Below are 15,461 nucleotides of genomic sequence, written 5' to 3'. Positions count from 1 at the left end.
TTCCGGACTGTGGCCCGTCGCCGGAGGTTCCGGACTGTGGCCCGTCGTCGGAGGCTCCGGACTGTGGCCCGTCGTCGGAGGTTCCGGACTGTGGCCCGTCGTCGGAGGTTCCGAACTGTGGCCCGTCGGAGGAGGTTCCGGACTGTGGCCCGTCGTCGGAGGTTCCGGACTGTGGCCCGTCGCCGGAGGTTCCGGACTGTGGCCCGTCGTCGGAGGTTCTGTACTGTGAAATGTTGGGGAACGTGAAACGTGCGGGGAGGAGACACAGGACTTACTGGACTGTGGAGGCGCACTGGAGGCCTGGTGCGTGGTGCCGGCACTGGTGGTACCGGGCTGGGGACACGCACCTCAGGGCGAGTGCGGGGAGCAGGCACAGGACGTACTGGCCTGTGGATGCGCACTGGAGATCTGGAGCGTAGAGCTGGCACAATGCGTCTTGGCTGGATGCTCACTTGAGCCCGGCAAGTGCGGGGCGCTAGCACAGGACGCACTGGGCTGTGCAGACGCACCAGAGACAAAGTACGTAGAGCCGGCACAGGATATCCTGGTCCAAGGAGGTGTACTGGAGACCAGGAGCGCTGAGCCGACACCATCCATCCTGGCTGGATGCCCATTCTAGCCCGGCAAATGTGAGGAGCTGGAATAAAGCACACTGGGCTATGAATGCGAACTGGAGACACTGTGCGCATCTCTGCATAACGCGGTGCCTGACCTGTCACACGCTCCCCACTCGCTGCCTCTCGTGCTTGCCTCGTTTGTATTTCTCCTCGTAATATCGCCTTTCCACTTCCGCTGCCTCTATTTCTTCCTTCGGACGGCGAAAACAGAGATAATATTACAGTAATGTCCCCAAAAACACTACAGTAAATGCTGCTGTATACCATACTATAGTGCGAAAAAACACTACAGTAAACTACAGGATACTACAGTAAACAGTCCACAAAAAAACTGCAGTAAATACTACAGCATACTACAGTAATATAGTATATACTATAGTATATACTACTCTTTTTTTACTACAGTATTTGGGTCTTTCTATAAATAATGGCACCAATGTGTGACATTGGGATCAACATTTCAAAATGATTTGAAACAAAAATAGAAAAGGATTTTCATGCAGTTCTACCTGTGTACTTCGAGGGATAAAAGTGAATACATGGATGTCTCATAACTCCACCTACACCACAACATAGGACTAGGAGTATACATCCTTTAAGCAGGGTTCATACAGATATTGACAAGTCAAATTCATGGACTTTCAGGGACTTTTTCAAGCACTTAATTGTAATTTTCAAGGACATCAATGTTATGCAATTGTATAGTTTATATAATTGTAGATGTAGGGCCTGATATAGAACCCCTCTCCCCAAAAGCATGCAAAACGTGTCCATGAAGTAGGCCATTACCACCACAACAATAATGATTTCTTGGGCAGTGCCAATGCATTGATATTATAATTATTATTACATTCTAAAATATGTGAGAATATTGTCTGACAAATACATTTAATGCGTGGAGATTTTTCTGTAGCCTATGTGACTGACGCAGGCACACATAATAAAGCCACGAATAGCGGCAGCATTAATCTCACTATTTGAATCTAACCATCACTGTTTTTATAATGAGAAAGTGACCAAGCACCAGGTTCATTTTTTAATGGAAGGATTTGTATGGAAAGCCAAGTTGAAGCCAGCATTAGATGTTGTCATCTTCATAATAACCGCACATGCTTTTACTGCAACATAGTAGCACAACACCTTTCAATTCTAGCTGCAGAAAACAAACGAAAGTGGCCACGTCTCTCACAAAAACTAAATCACAGATAAGTATAAGGGAGCAGGAGAACTTCTACATTGGTTACAATAATTACAAGGACCTATCAAGCACCAAATTGAGGAAATGTCTGATTTTCAAGGTATGACTATTCCAGTACTTGCATTTCTGAGCTCCAAATTCAAGTAGGCTGCTTCAAGCCCCTTGTGTTCATTAAAATGACAGGTGTAACATGGAAAACAAAATGGATTAGTCATGTTATATCATTAACAGATCAGAGTGTGAATAAGCCCACTAGGCTACATCATTTTTTGTCATTAAATACAGAATAATTAATAGGAATAGCGTTAGGTGTTGCTTCTATCCTATACAATTTTGCACAGTTGACTGTGTCCACAAAAACATCTAACGAATCTAACGATTCAATTCGCTAAGGATATTAGATCCAACATGGATCCAGGCACAACTCGCTTCGCCGGCATAACGAATAAGACACCAACATATTCTGGACATTCCTTGCGAACACCTTTTTCCTAGCACTTGGGCTGTTGTTGTATTGCATGTGCTATCACAAATGCTGTCCGTCACTTGACTGTCATTCAGAAAATTCCTTCCTGGGTGAGGATGTGTGAAAATATCATGGCGTAACTAAGCAGGTGGACACTAAATGCGCATCCAACAAGTATTATGCTTAATTATTGAAGAACCACGTTAATGACAGTTTCGATTTAGGTATTAAATATCAAGGTAAGGGGACTCTTTCGATTAGAAGCATTCGATTTTGCATTCGCATACTGTCCAGCTTAGGAAATACTCACTGTTACCCTAGTTTATAGAAAGACCCATTTATACTATAGTAAACTGTAAATACTACAGTACACTACAGCAAATACTATATTCCGCAAAATCACTACAATGAATGCTACAGTAAAATCCACAAAAACACTACAGTGAATACTATAGTATACCTAGCATAGCATATACTATAGTACTTTTTCATGTGGGTAGGTCTTGTTATAGCCCTACTGTAGGCAATAGTACCATGTTGTGACCTTCGAGCAGAGTGACAACGTCTCTGCAGCATCTTGATTTGTCTGTTGGATAACATGGAAACATAAGCCTCCACTCAGGACAGTTCAGCCTGGCTCTGCTCTGTATGTTAGCAGTTGTCTGAGGTTCATGAAATATGAGCCCTATGCTGTAGGCAGTGGTCCCAGGATGATGACATGTGAGCTCTGTTCTGTTGGCTGTGGTCCCAGGATGATGACATGTGAGCTCTGTTCTGTAGGCAGTGGTCCCAGGATGACATATGACCTCTGTTCTGTAGGCAATGGTCCCAGGATGATGACATGTGAGCTCTGTTCTGTAGGCAGTGGTCCCAGGATGACATATGACCTCTGTTCTGTAGGCAATGGTCGCAGGATGACATATGACCTCTGTTCTGTAGGCAATGGTCGCAGGAAGCTGACATATAGGCCTTGATCTGTAGGCATTGGTTTCAGGATGATGACATATGACATATGAGCAGTGATCAAGCAGTAGCAAGTTGCCTTAGCAACTCTGATTGATGACATGTGCCTGGGCATAGTGCGCACACACACACGCACACATACACACAGTCACACAACCAACCAGTCACATATTCACACTCTCCATCTCATGTGCCATGTTTCAGAATATGTCTGCAGGTCCCAGTTCTAGCTGCTGCTGTACTATTCTGTTGTGATGACAAAACACCAGTGCTGTAATAGCCTAGATGTCATGGCCCGAGTCTGATGACAAATTAGTGCAGTACCATTCTCCTTTATTTTTTATTTCTCTCTCTCTCTCTCTCTCTCTCTCTCTCTCTCTCTCTCTCTCTCTCTCTCTCGCTCTCTCTCTCTCTCTCTCTCTCCCCCCTTCAGCTCCTCTTATAGAGATATCATCCACCTCCCACCGTCCCGCTCTCCCTCCCCCTCCCACCCTCTCTAACACTCCTGCCAAGAGATTATTGTCAAATCGTTTTTGTTTCATTCCCAATAGGTTTCATCTACACTCTTATAAAAAAGAGTTCTGAAAGGGTTCTTTACAGTGGGATAGGGTTCTATAACATCCTAATAACTGTTTTTGGAAGAAAGGGTTCTTTACAATGTGATAGGGTTCTATAACATCCTAAGAACTGTTTTTGGAAGAAAGGGTTCTTTGCAGTGGGATAGGGTTCTATAACATCCTAAGAACTGTAATTGGAAGAAAGGGTTCTTTGACGATTATTTGGAAGGCAAGAAGGGTTCTACATACTGTACAGTAGAACCATATACTGTATCATATTTCCAAGCATCATCTATTGCAGGGTGATTTCAGAATATAATGTTTTTAATTGTGTTTTTGCATGTGGAAAGCTGCCGCGGTCATCCCCCTTTTCAAAGGGGGAGACACCCTGGACCCAAACTGTTACAGACCTATATCCATCCTGCCCTGCCTATCTATGGTCTTCGAAAGCCAAGTCAACAAACAGATCACTGACTGTCTCGAATCCCACCGTACCTTCTCCGCTGCGCGGTCTGGGTTCCGAGTAGGACACGGGTGACCCTGAGCCACGCTCAAGGTACTAAACGATATCATAACCGCCATCGATAAAAGACAGTACTGTGCAGCCGTCTTCATCGACCTGGCCAAGGTTATCGACTCTGTCAATCACCATATTCTTATCGGCAGACTCAGTAGCCTCGGTTTTTCTAATGACTGCCTTGCCTGGTTCACCAACTACTTTGCAGAGAGAGTTCAGTGTGTCAAATCGGAGGGCATGTTGTCCGGTCCTCTGGCAGTCTCTATGGGGGTGCCACAGGGGTCAATTCTCAGGCCGACTCTTTTCTCTGTATATATCAATGATGTTGCTCTTGCTGCGGGCGATTCCCTGATCCACCTCTACGCAGATGACACCATTCTGTATACTTCTGGCCCTTCCTTGGACACTGTGCTATCTAACCTCCAAACGTGCTTCAATGCCTTACAACACTCTTTCCGTGGCCTCCAACTGCTCTTAAACGCTAGTAAAACCAAATGCATGCTTTTCAACCGTTCGCTGCCTGCACCCGCACGCCCGACTAGCTTCACCACCCTGGATGGTTCCGACCTAGAATATGTGGACATCTATAAGTACCTAGGTGTCTGGCTAGACTGTAAACTCTCCTTCCAGACTCATATCAAACATCTCCAATCTACAGTCAGCTTTCTATTTCGCAACAAAGCCTCCTTCACTCACGCCGCCAAACTTACCATAGTAAAACTGACTATCCTACCGATCCTCTACTTTGGCAATGTCATCTACAAAATAGCTTCCAATACCCTACTCAGCAAACTGGATGCAGTTTATCACAGTGCCATCCGTTTTGTTACTAAAGCACCTTATACCACCCACCACTGCGACCTGTATGCTCTAGTCGGCTGGCCCTCACTACATATTCGTCGCCAGACCCACTGGCTCCAGGTCATCTACAAGTCCGCCTTACCTCAGTTCACTGGTCACGATGGCACGCGCTCCAGCAGGTGTATCTCACTGATCATCCCTAAACCCAACACCTCATTTGGCCGCCTTTCCTTCTAGTTCTCTGCTGCCTGTGACTGGAACAAATTGCAAAATCGCTGAAGTTGGAGACTTTTATCTCCCTCACCAACTTTAAACATCTGCTATCTGAGCAGCTAACCGATCGCTGCCGCTGTACATAGTCCATCTGTAAATAGCCCACCCAATTTACCTACCTCATCCCCATACTGTTTTTATGTATTTACTTTTCTGCTCTTTTGCACACCAGTATCTCTACCTGCACATGACCATCTGATCAATTATCACTCCAGTGTTAATCTGCTAAATTGTAATATTCGCCTACCCCCTCATGCCTTTTGCACACAATGTATATAGACTCTTTCTTTTTTTTCTACTGTGTTATTGACTTGTTTATTGTTTACTCCATGTGTAACACTGCTATGCTTTATCTTGGCCAGGTCGCAGTTGTACATGAGAACTTGTTCTCAACTAGCCTACCTGGTTAAATAAAGGTGAAATAAAAAATAAAATTTTTTTTTTACATTTAATGCTACACAAAAGGACAGCTCTAGCAGGGAAGAAATTTGACCAACATCCACTTGTAAAAATGGAATCCTATGACGGTGCCACGTTGAAAGTCACTAAACTCTTCAATAAGGCCATTCTACTGCAAATGTTTGTCTATGGAGATTGCATGGCGGAAATAGCCAAATACTTTATTTGACGGGGTGTATAGTCAGAAATAATTACATTTTTAAAGGTTAGTAAGACTTGTGAAACTGTTCATAGTGTGTTCTAGGAAGAATGTTTAGATGATAAAATTATTATAGGTAGATCCCTTAATAGAGGGTTCTAGGTCAAACCATATACAGGGGGTTCTATGACGAACCCTACATAGAGGGGTTCTAGGAAGAACCTTTAGATTATAAAATGGTTCTTGGTAGAACCTGTCATAGAGGGTTCTAGGTAGAACCAAAAAGGATTCCCCTATAGGGACAAACCGAAGTACCCTATTGTCACGCCCTGACCTTAGAGAGACTGTTAATTTCTCTATTTGGTTAGGTCAGGGTGTGATTTGGGTGGGCATTCTAGTTTTCTATTTCTTTGTTGACCGCGTTTGATTCCCAATCAGAGACAGCTGTCTATCGTTGTCTCTGATTGGGAATCATACTTAGGCAGCCTGTTTTCCACCTGAGTTTGTGGGATCTTGTTTTTGCACAGTAGCTGTATAGCCCTGCAGAACGTTACGTTCGTATATCTTTTGTTGTTTTTTGGTGTTCATTTTGTATAAAGAAGATGTACACTTTCCACGCTGCGCTTTGGTCTCATTCCGACGACGGACATAACATCTATAATGGTTCTACTTAGCACCTTTTCTTCTGAGAGTGTATTTTCATGGCATATTTTTAAACACAGCTTGAAAATTGCACCTGGCGCTGTTACAGATTTTTCAATGCCCTTTTATCAAGCTGTTATTGATACCGTTTCTTAGAAGAGATAAGATGAAGTGTATCCAGTTCTGTGTATATTGCCTCATGTCAGTGCCCCACTCTTCAAACTGTTTCTGATTCTTGAAAGAGATAAAATGATTTAAGATGACAAGGTGAGAAATATAAAAACTATCCAGACAATTCAGATAGATGTGTACTGTACCCATTTGTTTAAGTTTAGTGTAGTGTAATCTATTATCGTGTTTCTTTTTTGCTTTTTTTGGAGCTGTTCGAGCCATAATTTGGTTTTGGTATTTTACCAAGTAGGTCTATCTTCTGTATACCACCCCTACCTTGTCACAACACAACTGATTGGATCAAACATATTACAGTAAGAAGGAAAGAAATTACACACATTAGCTTTTAACAAGGCACACCTGTTAATAGTAAAGCATTCCAGGTGACTACCTCATGAAGCTGGTTGAGAGAATGCCAAGTGTGTTCAAAGCTGTCATCAATTCAAAGGGTGGCTACTTTGAAGAATCTCAAATATTACATATATTTTGATTTGTTTAACACTTTTTTGGTTACTACATGATTCCATATGTGTTATTTCATAGTGTTGATGTCTTTTTTGTAGAAAATAGTAAAAATGAAGAAAAACCCTGGAATGAGTAGGTGTGTCCAAACTTTTGACTGGTACTGTATATTCACAGAAACCCTTATAGATTAAGTCATTAACACCGTTATAATGACCACCTCTCCTAACATGTCTTGGCAGCTCTCCCCGTTTCTAACGGTGTATACTCACTAAAAGCTAATCGACTCTGAGGTGCTTAAAGATAATGTGTGGATAATGCAGTCTGTGCAATCAGGAGAGCCATCTACACTCCATGTGTCCCAAATGGCACACTGTTTCCTACAAAGTGCACTACTTTTGACCAGTGCCCATATAAAACATGCCTAACTTTCTTACTGTCTGTTAATATCCACAAAACTTGGCAAATATTTTCAGATACCTACACACAGCGTCATACAACTTATCAGGTAGGGACAATTGTTCAATTGGTACATTTTATTCAGGACAGTACGGTACTGTACGATGATGCTTGTCATCAGTGTTTAGTGGATTTTTCTTTCTTAATGGCATTATAGCCTGGTATTTAATAAAGTAGTGCTGATTCAGCTTTAGGCTAGCTGCTGTCTCTCTATTGTCCTGGTTTGCGTCCCAAATCGTACCCTATTCCCTATGTAGTGCATTACTTTTGACCAGAGCTCTATGGGCCCTTGTTAAAATTAGTGCACTACATAGGAAATAGGTGGCATTTTGGGACATGTAGTTCTGCTGTCAGCTCCTGTGGAGTGCATTGTGTCTCTGAGGTCAGTGTGTAGTCTGATAATACATTGCATAGCGTGTGTGTGTGTGTGTGTGTGTGTGTGTGTGTGTGTGTGTGTGTGTGTGTGTGTGTGTGTGTGTGTGTGTGTGTGTGTGTGTGTGTGTGTGTGTGTGTGTGTGTGTGTGTGTGTGTGGGAGACTGATGAATTTAGATGTTTGTGGATTGGTAGTGAGAGGCACATCCATCATCAGCAGGGTATATTTTAATCAGGTTTCCTGCTGAGGCCTTAATCAGCGTTTTTACTGCAACACCTGCATCGTGTACAGCTGTTAGCTCTCATTACTCTCATCTCTCACTTCACACACACTTAGTCACCTCCCTCCCTCCACACATCATACCCACTAACCCACCCAATCAACCTCACTCCCACCTCCCTACCTCCCTACCTCCACACACCTCCCTATCTACCTACCTACCGCCACACACCTTCCTACCTACCTACATCCCTACCTACCAGGGCCGTAACTACATATGAGGACACAGAGGTCCTAACCTCTGTCATTTTTTTCCACAGGGGCCCTGACCTCCAGGGGGCCCCCAATGATTTTGATAATCACTTTCACTCAGATATCATATTATCATGGCATAAGTCATGGCAAAATGTGTAGAATAGCAGGAATTTGCTTTAAACTGCAAAAATGTCTCCCTCTGTGAGTATTAAATTGTATTTTTCTATCCCAGTGGTGAGATAATGTGAGTTAATGTGTAGCGGCTAATAGTATAGCTACAGTAATAGGCTATGTGTTTGTAGATGGATTGAGGTGATGTCTTGGCGAGGGGGGTGGTTTGAGTTCTGCAAACAGAATTCTGACAAACACACATACTCCCAAACAGGGGATGCTTACAAAATGGTACACTTTAAAGTGCATTACCTTTGGCCAGTAGTGCATTATTCACAGAAAGGTGTCAATTTCCGGTCAAACACTTCCAAACATTGCTTGTGTCCGAAATGGCACCCTCTTTCCTGTACTGTATAGTGCACTACTTTTGGCCGTATGGATTGAACTTTTTCTCCCTTACCCTCCCCTTTCCTCCCTGCATCAACCTAGGTTGTGTATAAAAACAACGACGTGCGACTCGAGCTCTCCAGGATGGCCAAACAAGGTGATGCCAAAATGAAGGTTCACGGCATTGTGGCTTTTAAATGCGAGAACGTGGCGACCCTTGACCCCATCACCTTCGAGACCCCTGGGTCCTTCATCACGCTCAACAAGTGGAACGCCAAGAAGACGGGCTCCATCTCCTTCGACTTCCGTACCACAGAGCCTAACGGGCTTCTCCTCTTTAGCCACGGAAAGCCCAAACAGGCTCCCAAGGTGACTTCCCTATTATGTTATTTTATTCCTCCTGATTGTTTTTGAAAATGTTTGACTGTAAAGTGTGTTGTGATTTTAAATGCACTTTAAATAAAGAATGATGGGATTTAATTCAAGGATTCCAAGAGCCCCCTGACACTGAAGGTGGACTTCTTTGCCATCGAGATGCTGGATGGCCACTTGTATCTATTGCTGGACATGGGGTCAGGGACCACCAAGACCAGAGCCATCAACAAGAAGGTCAACGATGGGGAGTGGTACCACGTAGACTTCCAACGGGACGGCCGGTCAGGTAATAGCATTTTATTTTGCTGTTATTGGTGTGACGGATTTTGGAGGAGGCCATGGTGCCGTGATTTGAGTCTTTAATCCTCGTAAGGGTTTCCTGCCCTCTCTTCCACTGTGTGTAGACATAGTAGGAATTATGTCTGATAACTGAAAGCATTTAGTCTGACTGCTGGGCGAGTTTCGTCTGACAATTGAGGGACTTCCAAATATGGATGACATTGTAATAGTGATGAACAAATGAAGCTACATTACCTCAAACAGTCACCATATTATCATGCCAGTAAGGCAATCCCTCTCCCTGTCTTCTCTCCCACTGTGTCCTCAGTGCCTCTCCGAGCATCCAGTGTTACACACACACACACACATACACACACACCCACACAGCCCCTCCGAGCCCCCAGTGAAACCATTTTCTGATCCCTGTTGATTTGCTTATCTAAGCAGCAATTTGTTAGCGTGTGTTCACAGCCAAGGCCCTGGCAATGTCACGGTGCAAATTACATACGCCCCCCAACCATGTTTACTGCTCCTTCTCCACTAGTGGGAATTACATTAACTGTTTCAATACTCCATGAAGCCACACAGAGCAGAGCCATACAGCTACACACACACACACATATCCAGTCACGCATGCTCTATTGAGTAGGGGGTCAGGGTACACTACAAAACCATCACAGCTGTGGCCTTGTTCATGTTACTGACTACTCTAGCACAGAGAGGAGAGGAAGAGAGTACGGTAGAAGTGTGGGGGGTGGGGGGGTGCAGGTGAGGAGGAGAGAGGAGGATAGAAATGTGTGTGGGGGTAGAGCTGAGGAGGAGAGAGGAGGATAGAAATGTGTGTGGTGGGTAGAGCTGTGGAGGAGAGAGGAGGATAGAAATGTGTGTGTGGGGGGGTAGAGCTGAGGAGGAGAGAGGAGGATAGAAATGTGTGTGGGGGGGTAGAGCTGAGGAGGAGAGAGGAGGAGTGTGTGGGGGGGTAGAGCTGAGGAGGAATAGTGTGTGTGGTGGGTAGAGCTGTGGAGGAGAGAGGAGGATAGAAATGTGTGTGGGGGGGGGGGGGGGGGTAGAGCTGAGGAGGAGAGAGGAGGATAGAAATGTGTGTGGGGGGGTAGAGCTGAGGAGGAGAGAGGAGGATAGAAATGTGTGTGGGGGGGTAGAGCTGAGGAAGAGAGAGGAGGATAGAAATGTGTGTGGTGGGTAGAGCTGAGGAGGAGAGAGGAGGATAGAAATGTGTGTGGTGGGTAGAGCTGAGGAGGAGAGAGGAGGATAGAAATGTGTGTGGTGGGTAGAGCTGAGGAGGAGAGAGGAGGATAGAAATGTGTGTGGTGGGTAGAGCTGAGGAGGAGAGAGGAGGATAGAAATGTGTGTGGTGGGTAGAGCTGAGGAGGAGAGAGGAGGATAGAAATGTGTGTGTGGTGGGTAGAGCTGAGGAGGAGAGAGGAGGATAGAAATGTGTGTGGGGGAGTAGAGCTGAGGAGGAGAGAGGAGGATAGAAATGTGTGTGGTGGGTAGAGGTGAGGAGGAGAGAGGAGGATAGAAATGTGTGTGGGGGGGGGGGGTAGAGCAGAGGAGGAGAGAGGAGGAGAAATTTAGAAACCTTTTAGCAGAAATTTATTTGTCAAACATTTCAGGCACATAATAACTATGTTGTCTGAACCAAAAGCAACAGCAATCATTTGACTCCTCCTGTGACATGGTAGACCAACAGTGTTGCACTGTGTCGAGACAGGCGACCAAACCCACTGGATGTATCATGTTATCACAATTAGATGTGCTGCCCTATTATCCCTCTATTTAGCTGTATCTTTCCTCCCTCCCTCCCTCCCTCCCTCCCTCCCTCCCTCCCTCCCTGTATTTTCCTTGTTGTCAGTGACTCTCCAAAGCCTCACTTCTCTCTTTTTTCCTCCTTTTTCCTTCTTCTCCGCTCTGCCCGAGTTTCCATGGAAACGGGAGAGAACAGGTCTCTCTCTGTCTCTCTCTTCTCCCCTCCCTGTCTCTCTCTTTCTCTCGCAAACTCTCTGTCCATTTATTTTTCCTTCTTTATTTAATTTCTCTCTCTCCATCTCTCTCTCTTTCTCTCTCTCTCCCTCTCTCTTTCTATCTCTCTGTCTCTCCTTCTCTGTTTCTCTTTCTGTTTCTCTCTCCCTCTCTCTCTGTCTCTTGCTCTCTCTCTGTCTCTTTCTTTCTCTTTCTCCCTTTCTCTTTGTCTCTCTCTCTGTCTTTCTCTCTCTGTCTCACTTTCTATGTGTCTCTCTCTTTCTCTTTGTCTCTGTCTCTTTCTCTTTGTCTCTCTCTCTCTCTCTCTGGACTGAGACAGTGACTGCACAGTGGTACACTGAGATCAGCACTAATTTCAAAGTCACGTTTTTTCTACACTCCCTCCTCAAATCTGAAGTCTGGACAGTGTTAGCTGGGAAACTCAGGAGGAGATTGGAGAGGAGAGAGGAGAGGAAGAAGAGAGAAGAGGAGAGAGGAGAGGAGATAGGGGAGGAGAAGGGGGGGGCTAGGGCTACTCTTATGGTGTGGAAGTCTACTCTCAAAATAGCTGTGGCTAGAGAATGTGTTTGCCATGTAGATACTGATTTGCAGCTTTCACATACAGAATAAGCATACATGGAAAAGTGTTGTTTTTTTCTAAATGTAAACCTCCTTAAACTTCCTGGCATTTCATAGATAATGTGAAAGTAAAAAGAGAAAAGACATTTTGCAACTAAATGTATTCCCTCAAACGCTACATGGTATCTAAAAATATATGTTTTTAACTGTGTTGCCATGCTGAGTTGTGTGCAGGATGTGGGCCTTGTGAAGTGTACAACACAAACATTAACTACTTTAATGTATTTACATGTAGTTGCACATGGTGCACGGTCTTCACGCATGCATGTACCTAATGCATATTTTATTGTATTGTATGTAGACCCCAGACCTACATACCTACAGGTTATAGAACAGAGCAGAAGTGCTGAACTATCTGTTCAGACCCCAGTCCTACATACCTACAGGTTATAGAACAGAGCAGAAGTGCTGAACTATCTGTTCAGACCCCAGACCTACATACCTACAGGTTATAGAACAGAGCAGAAGTGCTGAACTATCTGTTCAGACCCCAGACCTACATACCTACAGGTTATAGAACAGAGCAGAAGTGCTGAACTATCTGTTCAGACCCCAGACCTACATACCTACAGGTTATAGAACAGAGCAGAAGTGCTGAACTATCTGTTCAGACCCCAGTCCTACATACCTACAGGTTATAGAACAGAGCAGAAGTGCTGAACTATCTGTTCAGACCCCAGACCTACATACCTACAGGTTATAGAACAGAGCAGAATTGCTGAACTATCTGTTCAGACCCCAGACCTACATACCTTCAAGTTATAGAACAGAGCAGAAGTGCTGAACTATCTGTTCAGACCCCAGACCTACATACCTACAAGTTATAGAACAGAGCAGAAGTGCTGAACTATCTGTTCAGACCCCAGACCTACATACCTACAGGTTATAGAACAGAGCAGAATTGCTGAACTATCTGTTCAGACCCCAGTCCTACATACCTACAGGTTATAGAACAGAGCAGAAGTGCTGAACTATCTGTTCAGACCCCAGACCTACATACCTACAGGTTATAGAACAGAGCAGAAGTGCTGAACTATCTGTTCAGACCCCAGTCCTACATTCCTACATACAGGTTATGGAGAAGTTGCTATTTTAGTGTTTCTCAAGTAGGTTATCTCAGGGATAAAGCCTACACTTCTATGACAAAGATAATACAACTTTATAGTAAATCCTACAGTAATGTCAGCAAAAACACTACAGTAAATACTACAGTATAGTACAGTCTGCAATAGCAAATGGTACTGTATTCCCTAAATATACACATACTTTTAAACCAGGGCCCACAAGGCCATTTTGAATGTAGCCTCTCTACAGTATAGTATAGTTTTCTATTTAAACGATACTACAGTAAATACTACAGTATTGCTTTTGCATACTTTAGTCTGTAGTTTTTAGTCTTCGACTTTAGTCCATAAAAATACTACAGTGAATACTACAGTGAATACTACAGTAAAGTCTGAAAAAACACTACAGTGAATACTACAGTAAAGTCTGAAAAAACACTACAGTGAATACTACAGTAAAGTCTGAAAAAACACTACAGTGAATACTACAGTAAAGTCTGAAAAAATACTACAGTGAATACTACAGTATGGTCTGAAAAAACACTACAGTGAATACTACAGTAAAGTCTGAAAAAACACTACAGTGAATACTACAGTAAAGTCTGAAAAATTCTACAGTGAATACTACAGTAAAGTCTGAAAAAACACTACAGTGAATACTACAGTAAAGTCTGAAAAAACACTACAGTGAATACTACAGTAAAGTCTGAAAAAACACTACAGTGAATACTACAGTAAAGTCTGAAAAAACACTACAGTGAATACTACAGTAAAGTCTGAAAAAACACTACAGTGAATACTACAGTAAAGTCTGAAAAAACACTACAGTGAATACTACAGTAAAGTCTGAAAAAACACTACAGTGAATACTACAGTAAAGTCTGAAAAAATACTACTACAGTAATACTACAGTATGAAAAAACACTACAGTGAATACTACAGTAAAGTCTGAAAAAACACTACAGTGAATACTACAGTAAAGTCTGAAAAAACACTACAGTACTACAGTGAATACTACAGTAAAGTCTACAGAAAAAACTACAGTACTACAGTGAATACTACAGTAAAGTCTGAAAAAACACTACAGTGAATACTACAGTAAAGTCTGAAAAAACACTACAGTGAATACTACAGTAAAGTCTGAAAAAACACTACAGTGAATACTACAGTAAAGTCTGAAAAAACACTACAGTGAATACTACAGTAAAGTCTAAAAAAACACTACAGTGAATACTACAGTACACTACAGTGAATACTACAGTAAAGTCTGAAAAAACACTACAGTGAATACTACAGTAAAGTCTGAAAAAACACTACAGTGAATACTACAGTAAAGTCTGAAAAAACACTACAGTGAATACTACAGTAAAGTCTGAAAAAACACTACAGTGAATACTACAGTAAAGTCTGAAAAAACACTACAGTGAATACTACAGTAAAGTCTGAAAAAACACTACAGTGAATACTACAGTAAAGTCTGAAAAAACACTACAGTGAATACTACAGTAAAGTCTGAAAAAACACTACAGTGAATACTACAGTAAAGTCTGAAAAAACACTACAGTGAATACTACAGTAAAGTCTGAAAAAACACTACAGTGAATACTACAGTAAAGTCTGAAAAAACACTACAGTGAATACTACAGTAAAGTCTGAAAAAACACTACAGTGAATACTACAGTAAAGTCTGAAAAAACACTACAGTGAATACTACAGTAAAGTCTGAAAAAACACTACAGTGAATACTACAGTAAAGTCTGAAAAAACACTACAGTGAATACTACAGTAAAGTCTGAAAAAACACTACAGTGAATACTACAGTAAAGTCTGAAAAAACACTACAGTGAATACTACAGTAAAGTCTGAAAAAACACTACAGTGAATACTAGTGAATACTACAGTAAAGTCTGAAAAAACACTACAGTGAATACTACAGTAAAGTCTGAAAAATTCTACAGTGAAACTAAACACTACAGTGAATACTACAGTAAAGTCTGAAAAAACACTACAGTGAATACTACAGTAAAGTCTGAAAAAACACTACAGTGAATACT

The 15,461-nt window shown here is 42.8% G+C and overlaps 1 protein-coding gene across 11 annotated transcripts in view; it reads left to right on the top strand.

The window, feature by feature from the left end:
- LOC139376886 (neurexin-1a-like) overlaps positions 1–15,461 on the top strand; it is a 574,009-nt gene that overhangs the window by 202,441 nt on the left and 356,107 nt on the right. For all 11 annotated transcript variants that reach the window (XM_071119862.1, XM_071119864.1, XM_071119861.1 and 8 more), the window contains 2 exons: positions 9,173–9,439; positions 9,557–9,731. In XM_071119862.1, coding sequence (XP_070975963.1) covers positions 9,173–9,439; positions 9,557–9,731 — 442 coding nt within the window. The remainder of the gene's footprint in view (positions 1–9,172; positions 9,440–9,556; positions 9,732–15,461) is intronic.

This window comes from Oncorhynchus clarkii, chromosome 20 (genome assembly GCF_045791955.1).
Source record: "Oncorhynchus clarkii lewisi isolate Uvic-CL-2024 chromosome 20, UVic_Ocla_1.0, whole genome shotgun sequence".
Lineage (NCBI taxonomy): Eukaryota > Metazoa > Chordata > Actinopteri > Salmoniformes > Salmonidae > Oncorhynchus > Oncorhynchus clarkii.
The sequence above is the reverse complement of the archived record's forward strand: the minus strand, read 5'-3'. Positions and strand labels throughout refer to the sequence as shown.